Here is a 12,052-nt window from a genome sequence, read left to right on the forward strand (position 1 = left end):
ACTATTAAGAGTTTGACTTTATTTAGATAGGGACCAAATAGACTCTGTTTTAGAGATTTACACTAGGAAGAGAGTAAAATAAAGAATTGGGGGGGGGGGGAAATATGTATAATAAAATAAAAGTCACTCAAGGGTTGAGGAACAAACTAATGACCTTCAGCTGGGGAGACTGCCACACTACCACCTGAGCTATGCCCCCTCCTACTGTTTGCTTATCTCCAAGAGACCAAAGATATCGCTTTTGGTCTCCTGGAGTTAGAAAAAAATCCAGCTGACATGAGTGATATAACACACAGCATGAGCTGCGTGGCTCAGGGAGTAGATTGTCTGTCTCCCAAGCTGAAGGTCGTGAGTTTGTAACTTCACCCTTGAGTGACTTTTATTTTGTTTTTTTCCCAATTCTTTATTTTACTCTTTTCCAAGTGTAAATATTACTCCAAAACGGAGTCTATTTGGTCCCACTCTAAACAGAGTCAAATTTACAATCAGGGATGTGATTTTTCCGCTAATTCGCGGAATTCCGCTTTTTTTATCCCCCCCCCCCCCCCCCCCCCCCAAAAAAAAATTTCAGATTTTTTTATTTTTTTAGTAGTTCATTGTGTATGCACATGACTCCGACAGATAACATCTGCTATAACAAAGACATTTGTGGTATGCTCTAATATGAGTTACTTTTCATTTGGTCATGATACAATTATTTGTTCATGAAATTTGAACTCTTCAACATTATTTATGTGTTAACTTAGTAATCACATTAGTTAGATATGATGATATTCTGTGATAGTTTTTAAAAGCAAAGGCAGTCCAATGTTTTTGAATGTGACTGATTTTGAGTGGACTAAAACTGCCATTTTATATGGGATAGTTAGTCAATATACATTGAAAATTTATGCTGTTGTTTTGTCTATTTCTTTGTCATGTGAGTGCATTGAAAGTACTTAAAAACACGGAAAACCCATGAGCTCCGGGGGGCTACGCCCCCCTTGTCCCCCCACCAGAGCACTGCCCTGGACCAGCGCCCCCCAGACCCCCGGCTAAATTTTCAGATAATTTCACTTTGGTCAAATCACAGCCCTGTACAATACAAAATTTACGGTGTCGATTGTACCTTAAGGGACTGACGTCGCCGAGTATTTACATTATCTGACGTTGAAGAAGGTACACCGGCAAACCTGTTATGAAAATGAACTCATGGAGTGGATAGCCTGATTAGATTTGAGGAAGCGCATTGAATTGTATCAGGAGGGAAGCTGGTGGAGGATTCTGAGACGGAAAATTGACATCCAGTTTTTAATATCTTGCGTAACCAATTTAAGCAGCATCTGCACATCAGTAAGTAGGTCGCACTCCATGTAGACACAGCGGCTATGTTTCTTTTTTTTTTTTCGTGTGCTTCCATTTTCAAGCTCCATCAGAATTCCCTGTGCAAGGCACTGGTTCCCCGAGTTCCCTCTTGACCGTCACCCAGTGCCGCACTACCTCACTTCCAATGTATTCCGTCTTTCCCTTCTGTCTCATCACTTCTTTTTCCCCCAACCTTTCCTTTTTTTTTTGAGTGAATTTCAGGTTGATTAGCAAATATTCCCATTCTGCGTCTCCTCCTCCTCCTCCTCCTCCTCCTCTCTCTCGTCTTTCTCTCTCATCTTGTGAGACGGCGGTGGAACGGCAGCCTCAAATGTAACTAGTCGCCCGTCACGCTGCTCCGTTCCTGCGCTCCATCTCGCTCTGCGCTATTCTCCACTGCACTGCTTCCCTCTCTTTCTCGCACCTCTCCCCCTCTCTCTTTTCCCTCTCTTTTCCTTCTCTACCTGCATCCCCCCTCACTCTGCACGCGCTTATCTCTTGTTCCTCAGCTCAGCTCCACTTGGGGGAAATAGCGCACACTCTTGTTTCACTCTTGCATGGCCGCGGGTGGAAGTGGAAAGTATTGCTGGCGGTTCTCCAGCCTTGCCACGGACTCTGTGGATCTGTGTGGGCCTGAGGGAGGTGAGCGGGTAGCGGGACCTGACAACGGGGCGCTTCATCTCCTCTGGGAAGTAAACGGTTTGAAAGTGGTGCCGCTGGCAGGAGTGGTTGATGGTAGCGCCTGGAGGGTCATGCCCTGGGACTTGTGCGCTTTGCGCTGCTTGGAGCTGGAGATCTTCTCCTATTTCTGCCCCACCTTGATCCTGGTGCCGGGGGAAGCTTCCAGGCACCGAGAAGAGTGGGCACCATGAACCAACTGGATGCGCCGCGGCCAATCAACTGGACTATCAGGAAACTGTGCCACGCAGCCTTCCTGCCGTCTGTACGCCTACTCAAGGTAAAAAGAACACAAAGCTGGATGGGACTGCTGTACTTTAGTGGAAGATTTTGTAAATGGGTGAATGTCTCCAGGGGGTGCTTGTCAAGTCTTTGGAGGGTCTTTAAATGCCCTCAAGAATGGATGTTTCCAGGAATACTCAAGTGTGGCATAACTGCCGGTGTAAAAACGGCCATATTGGGGGAGGACCAAGATGGAGAGTGGAGAGATGCATGATGTTCCGGTGATTGAAAGTGAAATGATAAAAAGGGCTTCTTTTTTTTGGGGAGTCGCCGAGATCTGAACAATACAAGATACCAGAGGGTAAATTAATGTGAATGTGGAGTTTGAGATTTGGTTGAGGTAGAAATGTGGAAAAGTGGAATGTTGACGTGAACAGCAAGAGACGGACGAGTAGAGATTCGTACAGACGGATGAGCCGAGATGTTCAATGAATGACGACGGATGCACCGAGGAGGTTTAGGAGATCGACTATGCAGATGTGCAGCGTGAAACCAAAGTTGGCATGTTTTGAAATCGATTCAACAGTGCACCTTGACGGACAGTAGTACAGTTTTTTTATTGCAAAAAAATTTAAATAAAATAGACTCTAGGTGTCATCTTAGCACAAATCATCATTACCAACTTGGGACTAGTGTGTCAGCTGTGCATGCGAGTTGTGTAATAGTCTTTATTACTTGTTTTCGGGCACGTGCTTAGCTATTTATTATTCATGCGTGTATTTTGTGAGCCACTTCGCTCTCTCCTTATCTGAGAGGCTCTTGGAGGAAGCCCCTTTGCTCTGATGTTGAAGCACACAGCTGGTGTCGCATGTCAAGCATTTGCATATGTATAGCCTTCTTAAAAGGATTTCATTGTAACACTTGATTGAATGTGAATGCGTGTGCGTGTGAGCATCCCTGGATGTGGCTTGATTCCTCAATCTCTCACAAGGCTTCTTTTTTTTTTTTTTTTTTTTGCATCCAATGCCTTCACACAAACCTCTGAAGTTGAACACTTGAGGTTGTATAATTCAAATTTTTTTTTTTTAGACCAAATATGTCAATAAAGTTCTATAAAGCGGTTTTAATGCAGGAGGTGTGTGAGATCTCAGCAAACCTCACTAGCGCTCAGTCCTGAACATCAAAGGATTGACTTTGGATTCATGGTCTGTTTCTTCTTCATTGGCTTTTTCATGACACTTATTCCATAGCATCCAGAGTATCAAAGGAAGATCTATGTCGATATCGCCTAAGGTGCCTTTGAGACGTCATTCCAAACAGCAAAAGCTGAAATTTTCCATTGTGTTGAGTTGATAGCTATCACGCTATTATGTTATGCATGTTGGTTAAGCTAGTACAATTTTTGTTTGGGGGAAGGGGCGTGAATTAACTGCAAGTAGACTATGTACATGCAAACAGCAAAATATGGGAGCCTGCTGACAGGGTGGACAATAATGACAGGGTGGACAGTTTTGGCTAATATTAGCATTTTATGAGCACATGGTGAGCCTTTACTTACAAACATAATTCTGTTAGGACGCTGACTGTGTATCACTTAACAAATGTATTTCAAAATTTTGAAATATTTTTATACCGATGGATATTTCACTATGACAGAGAGGACATGTTAAGCCTGACACCATCTAACTACACACATTAGCCACTATTTCAGCCTCTATTGAAGATTTCATCATTTGCTCCCAAAAATGTATAAAAGCGTTCTATTTTAAATATTGCCATGGTTCCAAAAACATATTTATACGTTTTTTTTAATGTGTGGTGTTTTTTAAAATGCTAAAGAATACAGAAGACTTTGATGCAGCCTCTGACCTGAAGAGGTCGCTTGAAGTAATGGTAGTTATTACAAAAAGTGGCCAGTAGGTGACAGCAGAGTATAAGAGATCAACCAGGGCCCCGTTGCAACAAGCTTCCCCCCCCCCGTGTTTTCAACAGATTTGTGAATAATGATTAAACCTAGCTATATTCTAATGCTAATTGCTGCAAAACTGAAACCGATGCAAATATACTTTTTTTCCTGATGAAAGAAGAGACTATTATCTTTCATTTTGTAGGTTCCATGTTTTGATAGCATGATAACACAATATTCTATGAGCCTTGCAAAATCTGTCAAAATCCAGTAAAACAGCCGGGAGCAAAGGGGGTTGCTTCACTGAAAATGGCTGGGAGTGATTGAGTTAATGGGGTAGGGGTGAGCTATTGTGCTCCTACACTACTTGGAGTCCATATTGGAACGCTTGACAAACAAAATTCTAGAAGAAGCCTGATGGGACAAATAGTCGTTGTCCAAGATTTCAATGCTCTCTTCTGCTTTGAGTTAATTACCATTTCCTCTGACACTTCTGGGACTTGCTGCGATGACTTTCACACACACAATATTTTCGATTTCAGAGCTCGAAATTGTTTGAGCGTATTCCCACACCAAATATTCCAATCCTGTGTCCAGTGGCTCTTAAAATATACAGCGGGAGGATTTAACGCTGTGCTATCTTTAGTGTGTGGTTGCTGAGAGTTCCTGCTGAAATTAATGTGAAATGAGCTGTATAGTATTACACGAGATGATGAATGGGAGTTTGCAGCCAGTTTGCGTAAGGCACTGTGAGAAATGCCAAAGCAATCACAAGATTGTACAAGTGTGAAATGCAGACTATAGCAGAATTTGTAATTTATTGAAAATAGGAGGCTTCCCTGCCTTGCTTCACTTTTTTTTTTTTTTTTTTTTTTATAGTCCCCAAGCTGAGCTGAGTAGAATCTTTCACAGTTTCTGCTGCCATTGTTGGAGTTTCTAGAGAACTGTCATGCATGTAACTATGGGGGAATAAAAGTTTTACTGTCAGCACACTGTACTCAATTTTTTTTTTATGCCTAGCCATCTTTTCCATATAAATCTGTAAAAAAAAAAAAAAAAAAAAAGTGTCTACCTGACATCCCACTCAAAAGATGTTTTATGTAAGATTTAAGATCTTCCACTTAACCAACAGCAAATGAAGGTCAAACACCAGGAGGATGGACCATCACTGGCGTTTTAATTCTTTTCCACTAGGTATGCACCATTACCGCCATTACTCGTACTCGGACTTACAAAAATGCTGCAATACTTTGGCAACGATACCATTTCACCAGCCTGACATATCACAGTAAATTTTGTAGAGTCAATTTAACCAAAGACCAAAGAGACACAGTTTTAGAGTAGTATTTACACTTGTAAGAGTGTGAAACAAATAATTGAAAAAAAAAATAAAATAAAATAAAAGTCACTCATAAGGAAAGCCCTCATACTTCTGCATCCCTCCTCTCAACTCAATGCAATATTTACATGTATAAAAATAGATAACCGTAGTGTCTTGAGTGGTGTGACTGAGGTATTGTATTGGAATGCTCGGAGGCAGACGTCAAGCTGTCAGTGTGAAATGAATCTTAACAGGCCTGTCATGGAGAGATTTCTGCATGGCGAGCACTTTCCTCACATGTCAGAGTTATTACCTGCCCTCCGCTGCCCTCTCGTTTATGTGCACGTGTGTGAGAATGCAGCAAATACGCTGTCAGATGCGTATGCGTCCTCAGCCAGTATAAATGTGCATTTTTTTTTTTATTGCCGTCCCGCTGATACAGTTAATGTTGCAGCAAATTACGAGCCTGTCTGATCATTTGAACGCACCGAGCTACTTTGAGCGACAAAGTGCAACTAAAAGCAGCACCTCCAACCTTTTTTAGTTATTACCATATTTTACTTGCACTGATTTAATGGCGCACATCGTGCATTATAAAAGGTTGATTTGTCAATCTTGGTGATTGCGTTCTCTTTGGACTTGAAACCTCTCATGGTCAAACACCATGCTGGTTTGTAGCACCCTCATTTCCTGAAAATGTAATCAAATGTAAACTTAGCACGATAAAAAAAAAAAAAAAAATCCCAATTCAAAACCCGCTAAATGTTATAATTCCACCAATGATGTAATAAAAAACATCAATGGGAATGCCTTGCTATATTAGTGCGCTCCATTATTGGGGATTACATTGCATTTCAGGTGGGTGCGCCCTCCCCCCCCCCCTCTCTCTCTCAAAATTGCTCATGTAAAACTTATGGATAATGTAATACAGACGCTCCCCACCTTACGAACGAGTTACGTTCCGGACGATCGTTCGTAAGGTGAATTTGTTCGTAAGTTGCTTCAGTGCTATATTTTGTATTATAATTTATGTTTAAAGCCTATATAAGTATATTGAAGGTTTATATAAGTATGTTTAAGGCTTGTACAAGTAACCTGCATTGGTTTGTACTGAAAAAAACGTTTAATAAAATGGAGAGAATACGTACAGTACTGTACTGTACTACGTATGTTAGAGAGAGAGAGCGAGAGACGCACACAGTATGTACATGTACGTAATAAGATAAATAAAATGAAGTTTAACTTACTTTTGCAAGATGTACTTAAGGAGATGATGGAGGAGGAGGAAGAGGAGGATTTTATATCATGAGAGATTCTTCGTCGTCGCTGGAATCGGCTTCAAAAGTTATTTCCTGCTTCATGGGGACCGGCGTTTTCTTCCTCCTCCTCCTCCTCGCCACGTTGCTCAGCCTCCAATGAGCTCTCACAGCGCCAATCGTCGGTATTAGCGGCGGAAAGAAGCACTACGCGCAATACAAAATCGAACTTACAGCATCTCTTTCCGAACATTTTTCGACATACTTTACGCGCAGAAATGTTCGTATGTACCGTTGTTCGCAACTCGAATGTTCGTAAGTAGGGGAGCGTCTGTATACACGTCCATTTCCGTTTTGAGAATCCAAACTGCCTTGACTGACTGTCTTCTAACATGAAAGAAAAAACGTTTCATTCTTTTATAACTGCTTGTTGATGCTGTGGTTGGATCGGGGAATGTATTGTGTGCGCGTGTGCATGTGTGTGTTTGTGTACGTGTGGGCTAACCTGAGGCGGGCTGTGATATTGATCATTTATTTACCCAGGGGCAAATCCTCATTGTGTACAATCTTTGCTCTACAAACACATTCAAGTCTTGGCTCTGTTTGCTATCATTTGCATATTATTGTGAGCTAACAATAATTTATTCCTTAGGTCTCTGTGTGTAGTATGTTTGCAATTCAAATGTGTGGTGTGCTTGATAATAAAAAACGGAAACATGGTGTGGTGCTTTAATGGAATATGGCGACCATTTTTATGACAAGGATATACTATATTCACGTGTTTGCGTTTCACACATTAAACTGTGCACTTTGTGGTATATTGTATAGTTACATTTGCAAGGCATTTTAAAATGAAATCGTTTCTGCTTTGGTGCTTTGTCGTTGTCAATGTAATGTGACTGACAATCATGCTGCACAGAAAGCTGTCAAAATGTGGTTGATTGACACTTTCTCCCCTCAGGGAGGGTGATTAAAAAAAAACAAAAAAAAAAAAACTTCCTTTTTTTTTTTTTTTTGCTTATTTGGATGTACTGCATGAAGCACTATGAACCACATTTCTACTGTCGAAGTATCAAGCAAGTCATTAAATGCACCATAACAGGTTCCCATCAAACCCGTGGTTGGGTGGTGTCACAGCGCAAGAGCAATGGCCTTCTTAAGCGGGCCCTAATAGAAGTTTAAATTCCAACTCACACCTTGTGAGTAAATCGCCTGCGACAGAAAGTCAAAGATAACGATTGAAGTGCTCGCACAATATGGTCGGCCACCACTCGGCTGATCGCACTGTACTGCCTGCTTGTTGCTCTTACACTTCAGTCCTGATGGTGTCTGTAGCGTGTTTTCAATATTAGCTAACGACAACTAGAACTATAAAGAAACATGCCGTATCACTTGCGTGTTGCTCTATGCGGACTTTTCAAAGTAAGAGACACCAAAACCTCTATGTATGATCATTTCTTGATTTTTTTTTATACAAGGTATTTACTTCATAGTGCTAGCAAGCTTAGGCTGCCAAGCTAATCAGGCTAGCCAAATTTGCAACGTTTGAGGCTATCACTTTTGTTCTTTTTAGTTACAGGCCTGCCAGATTTACAGGATTGGTGACATGCTGTATTTCCGTGAATGTTTTAGGTAGAGATAGACTGATATGGTTTTTCCAGGGCCGATACGATACTGATTATATTGGTAGTCAAGGACCCCGATAACCGATATTTGGAGCCGATATTAATTTTCACTAAAAGAGAAAATATTGGCATCAATACTTAAAAAAAAAAATCCAAACTCCAGCTCTGATTTATTTTATTTAAAAAAAGTTTTAATTTCAAACAAAGACAGATGGTGCAGAGTTCCCAGGGTCAGAAGCATCTATAACTTAAATAATTAGTTCCCTGAATTTTTCAATTTTATTTCCCTAAACACTTTTTTAAATCTATCATACGACCGTATGATTCTTCAAAATGGCAAATGTCAATATCCGTCAAAATGCTGAATATCTGCACCGATAATCGGCCCAGCCGATAATTGGTTTTAGGATTATTTCACAATCTTTTATTTACACCTTTAGCCATTTTCTGATCAAACTTTTAGTCTAGAATTTTCTTACTTGCTGGACAACTGTTGTTCTGAGGTTTTAAATTCTTGGTTAGGATGTTTTTCTCTTTAGAATCAAGGTTGCAACATTTTTGTCGTTTTGGCTTTATTTGGCTCCTGTAACTTGTTGCTTTGCTCTGACAACCTTGATCCAGGCTTCTGATTATTATTTTTTTTACCCTCCATTTATTTCCTTCATTGCATATGACAGACGTTGAAGTTTTGATCAAAGATACTTGAAATCTCATCTCCGTCAGCCTGCGCCTCGCTCTTCAGGTGTAGGCAACATTGACGGCTGACACTTTTATAAGTCGGAGATGGGGATTTTTTGTGAACACAAATCAAATTTGACAGATGAAGGAAAATGGAAGTTATTTTATTCTTATTTGGCACTCTGAAGCCCTTATTTGATTCAGTCACACACCTCCTGTCGTTTTGATATGACCCTGTGTATCTTCATATATTTTGGATTATTTTTGCCTCTCTATACAATTGTGTAAAAAAAAAAAAAAACAAGTGTTTGAAAGTGTTATGCCATGGATTTTTATTATGATATGCCACAAAAAGTCAAGAAAAAAATCAAAAAAAAAATACAAAATTAACAATCAAAATGCTGGTTGCTGCAAACATTATGAGCCTTCGACCTTTAAGTTGCCACTTGTCATTCTTTCCCACTTCTACATGTTCATCACTTCCTTGTCATGTCTTTCTGTCCTCTTTCATTCGCTACATTTTGTAAGTCACACATTTGTCCCCTTCATCTTCTTCTGTTTCTCCCTCCCACACAATCATAAAGCATATATAACAATGTCTTATGCAAAATACATGAAGGAAGGCATGCTGCTGCTAAAAAATAAATATATCTGTCTAACGCTAAAAATAAATGTTACATAAAAAGATCCTCCACTGCATATTATATCATCACTTTGGAGCACAACATGTATTGAATGTATGGTCGGCTATACGCAAAAACACAATCAGAGTATTTGTTTCAATTCCTAGTAGTTAAGAGTAAGATGTTGCTGAACTTATTTTCATCATAGTCATTTTTTTTTTTCTAAATTCAGAAGTTGATAAGCCTGAAGCAACATACATCAAAAACAATAGATACGTAGAAAGGGCATAGGTGGAAGAATAAGTCACATACATTATTGTGCAAGTTGCACTCTAAAAGCAGTTGGGTCAAAAGTAACCCAATGACATGTCAAATCTGGGAAATTACCGAATGAACAATACTTTTTTTTTTTTTTTCCCAGGAGAGCTTAGTATTGTTCATTCGATTTGACATCATCATTGCTCTCCTTTTTTTTTTTAAAAAAACAAATAAATTAAAAAAAATTAATAAATGTTTTTTTTTTATTATTATTTTTTTGAATGAACAATACTGAGCTCCCCCCCCCCCCAAAAAAAGTAAAAAAATAAAATAAAATAAAAAGTAACCCAATTATGGATCAAAAATGGACAGATTCACTTTATGGGTCAATTTAACCCAATTTTATGAGTTGTTATATACAAAATAACCCAATCAGTTGATTTACACTAAAATTTAATTTAAATTGACTCAAGTAGAGGACCGCTCAATTTTTTTTAATTTTTTTTAACCCATATTTGGGTTATTTTTGACCCAACTGTTTTTGGAGTGTATGCAAGCAAAGGCCCAAGTTACTGTTGGCAAAAATCAAACAAGTTGAGCCACTTAACCCATAAGTCATGTCATTAGGGATGTAACGATATCCAAACATCAGGATACGATATTGTCACGATATGAAGGTCACGATACGATAATTATCACGATATTGTGGTGAGGTTGGCGTTACAAAAAAAGGTCACAATATTGTAAAAAAAAATGAGCTCATACTATAAAAAAACACAATGTTGTGCTTTTGTACATAACAGTAATGCATATAAACAACCTACAATCTCTAATAAACACTTAATATTGAGGCACTTGCTGATGCACGCACACATTGAGCTTCTCCACATATTGACTTGCTTCAAAAGCATATTACGTACCCCTTCACCTCACCATTAGCGTGGATTTTAAACATAGAAGGGCCAAAACATGCCTTGTGAAAATTAAACCGCACTAAAAAATAGCCACCAGAGGGTGCTTGAACTGCACAAATGGAAATCAACCTGACTTTTTTTTTTTTTTAACAGATGTGCTGCTTTTAGTATCGTGACATGACGACGATGGTATATTGTGGCAGTTTTAATATCGCAATATCACAATATTGCCGTTATCGTTACATCCCTACATGTCATGCAATCTTGCTCTGTTGTCTTGTTTTTTGTACGGTCGGTCCTCAGTTCATAATAGCGTACGGTCTTGACTCGATTGCAAACCAATATCAGTCCTGAAAAATGGGGAAGTTACGGAGTAAAAATTTCTTGCATACAGCCATACTTAATGGTTTTCATGAGATTTTTGATGTTTACATTTATGGTTGCAAGTGCTTTTCATACAAATATTTACTGTTGCTATGGCTTTACTACTGCATTACCGTAAATCTCGTTCGATTACATCCGCTGTATATTCCCTTTCTTCTGTTATCATGTTTTTCTTTTCTTAACACCCCTTGTTCAGTCCCTATTCTGGAGCATGTGTCGCCCCCCCCCAAAATTATATATATATATGATGAAGCAAAACACACTCTCTGAGTCAATCCTTTGATGCTATCTGAACTGAGTTCTTTTGAGGTATGCTAAAGTCGGTCCGAAGAGATTCGGTGAAGTCTAGCGCGATATGCTGAAGCCATGCTTGACTTCCTGTTTGCTTAGGAACCGTCGAGGCGTGCATCTGCGGAAAGTTTTGTTCTGTTTCCAAACTGTATGACTTCATGGGGGGGGCTGAATTGAGAAGTCCATCTTATCTGACTTTACTGGGGTGCACTTTGGACTTGTTGCCAGTTAGTTACAAACTACACAACCGTTCACACTCCCATTCATGCTGATGGACAATTTAGAAATAAATGAACCTAACATGCATGTTTTTGGAATTAACCCTATAGAGCCTCAACCATGAAATATATGCGAGAAAATTGAGATTATTTGTAAATATAGTATGTATTGCTCCTTTTGAACAAACAGACAAAAAATGTTTTTGGAAAATCAACTTCCACAGAAGACTTTTGATTTGTGTCATATTTGATACATCTGGTGACAATGCTTTAAATTCGTACATTTATTTTTTATTTTTTGGGGGGGGGGGGGGATTCTTACATTTATAACTGT

At 39.3% G+C, this 12,052-nt stretch overlaps 1 protein-coding gene across 8 annotated transcripts in view; it reads left to right on the plus strand.

Annotated features, from left to right (window-relative positions):
- The window catches only part of trpm3 (transient receptor potential cation channel, subfamily M, member 3), a 184,059-nt gene that overhangs the window by 44,897 nt on the left and 127,110 nt on the right, over nucleotides 1–12,052 (plus strand). For 6 of the 8 annotated variants that reach the window (XM_077560550.1, XM_077560551.1, XM_077560545.1 and 3 more), the window contains exon 1: nucleotides 1,655–2,302. The exons of the other annotated variants lie outside the window; for them this stretch is intronic. In XM_077560550.1, the coding sequence (XP_077416676.1) occupies nucleotides 2,213–2,302 (90 nt within the window). In that variant the 5' untranslated portion in view covers nucleotides 1,655–2,212. Of the gene's footprint in view, nucleotides 1–1,654; nucleotides 2,303–12,052 lie in introns of those variants that run through there. 8 annotated transcript variants of the gene reach the window in all.

Source organism: Vanacampus margaritifer, chromosome 3 (assembly GCF_051991255.1).
Source record: "Vanacampus margaritifer isolate UIUO_Vmar chromosome 3, RoL_Vmar_1.0, whole genome shotgun sequence".
Classification (NCBI taxonomy): domain Eukaryota; kingdom Metazoa; phylum Chordata; class Actinopteri; order Syngnathiformes; family Syngnathidae; genus Vanacampus; species Vanacampus margaritifer.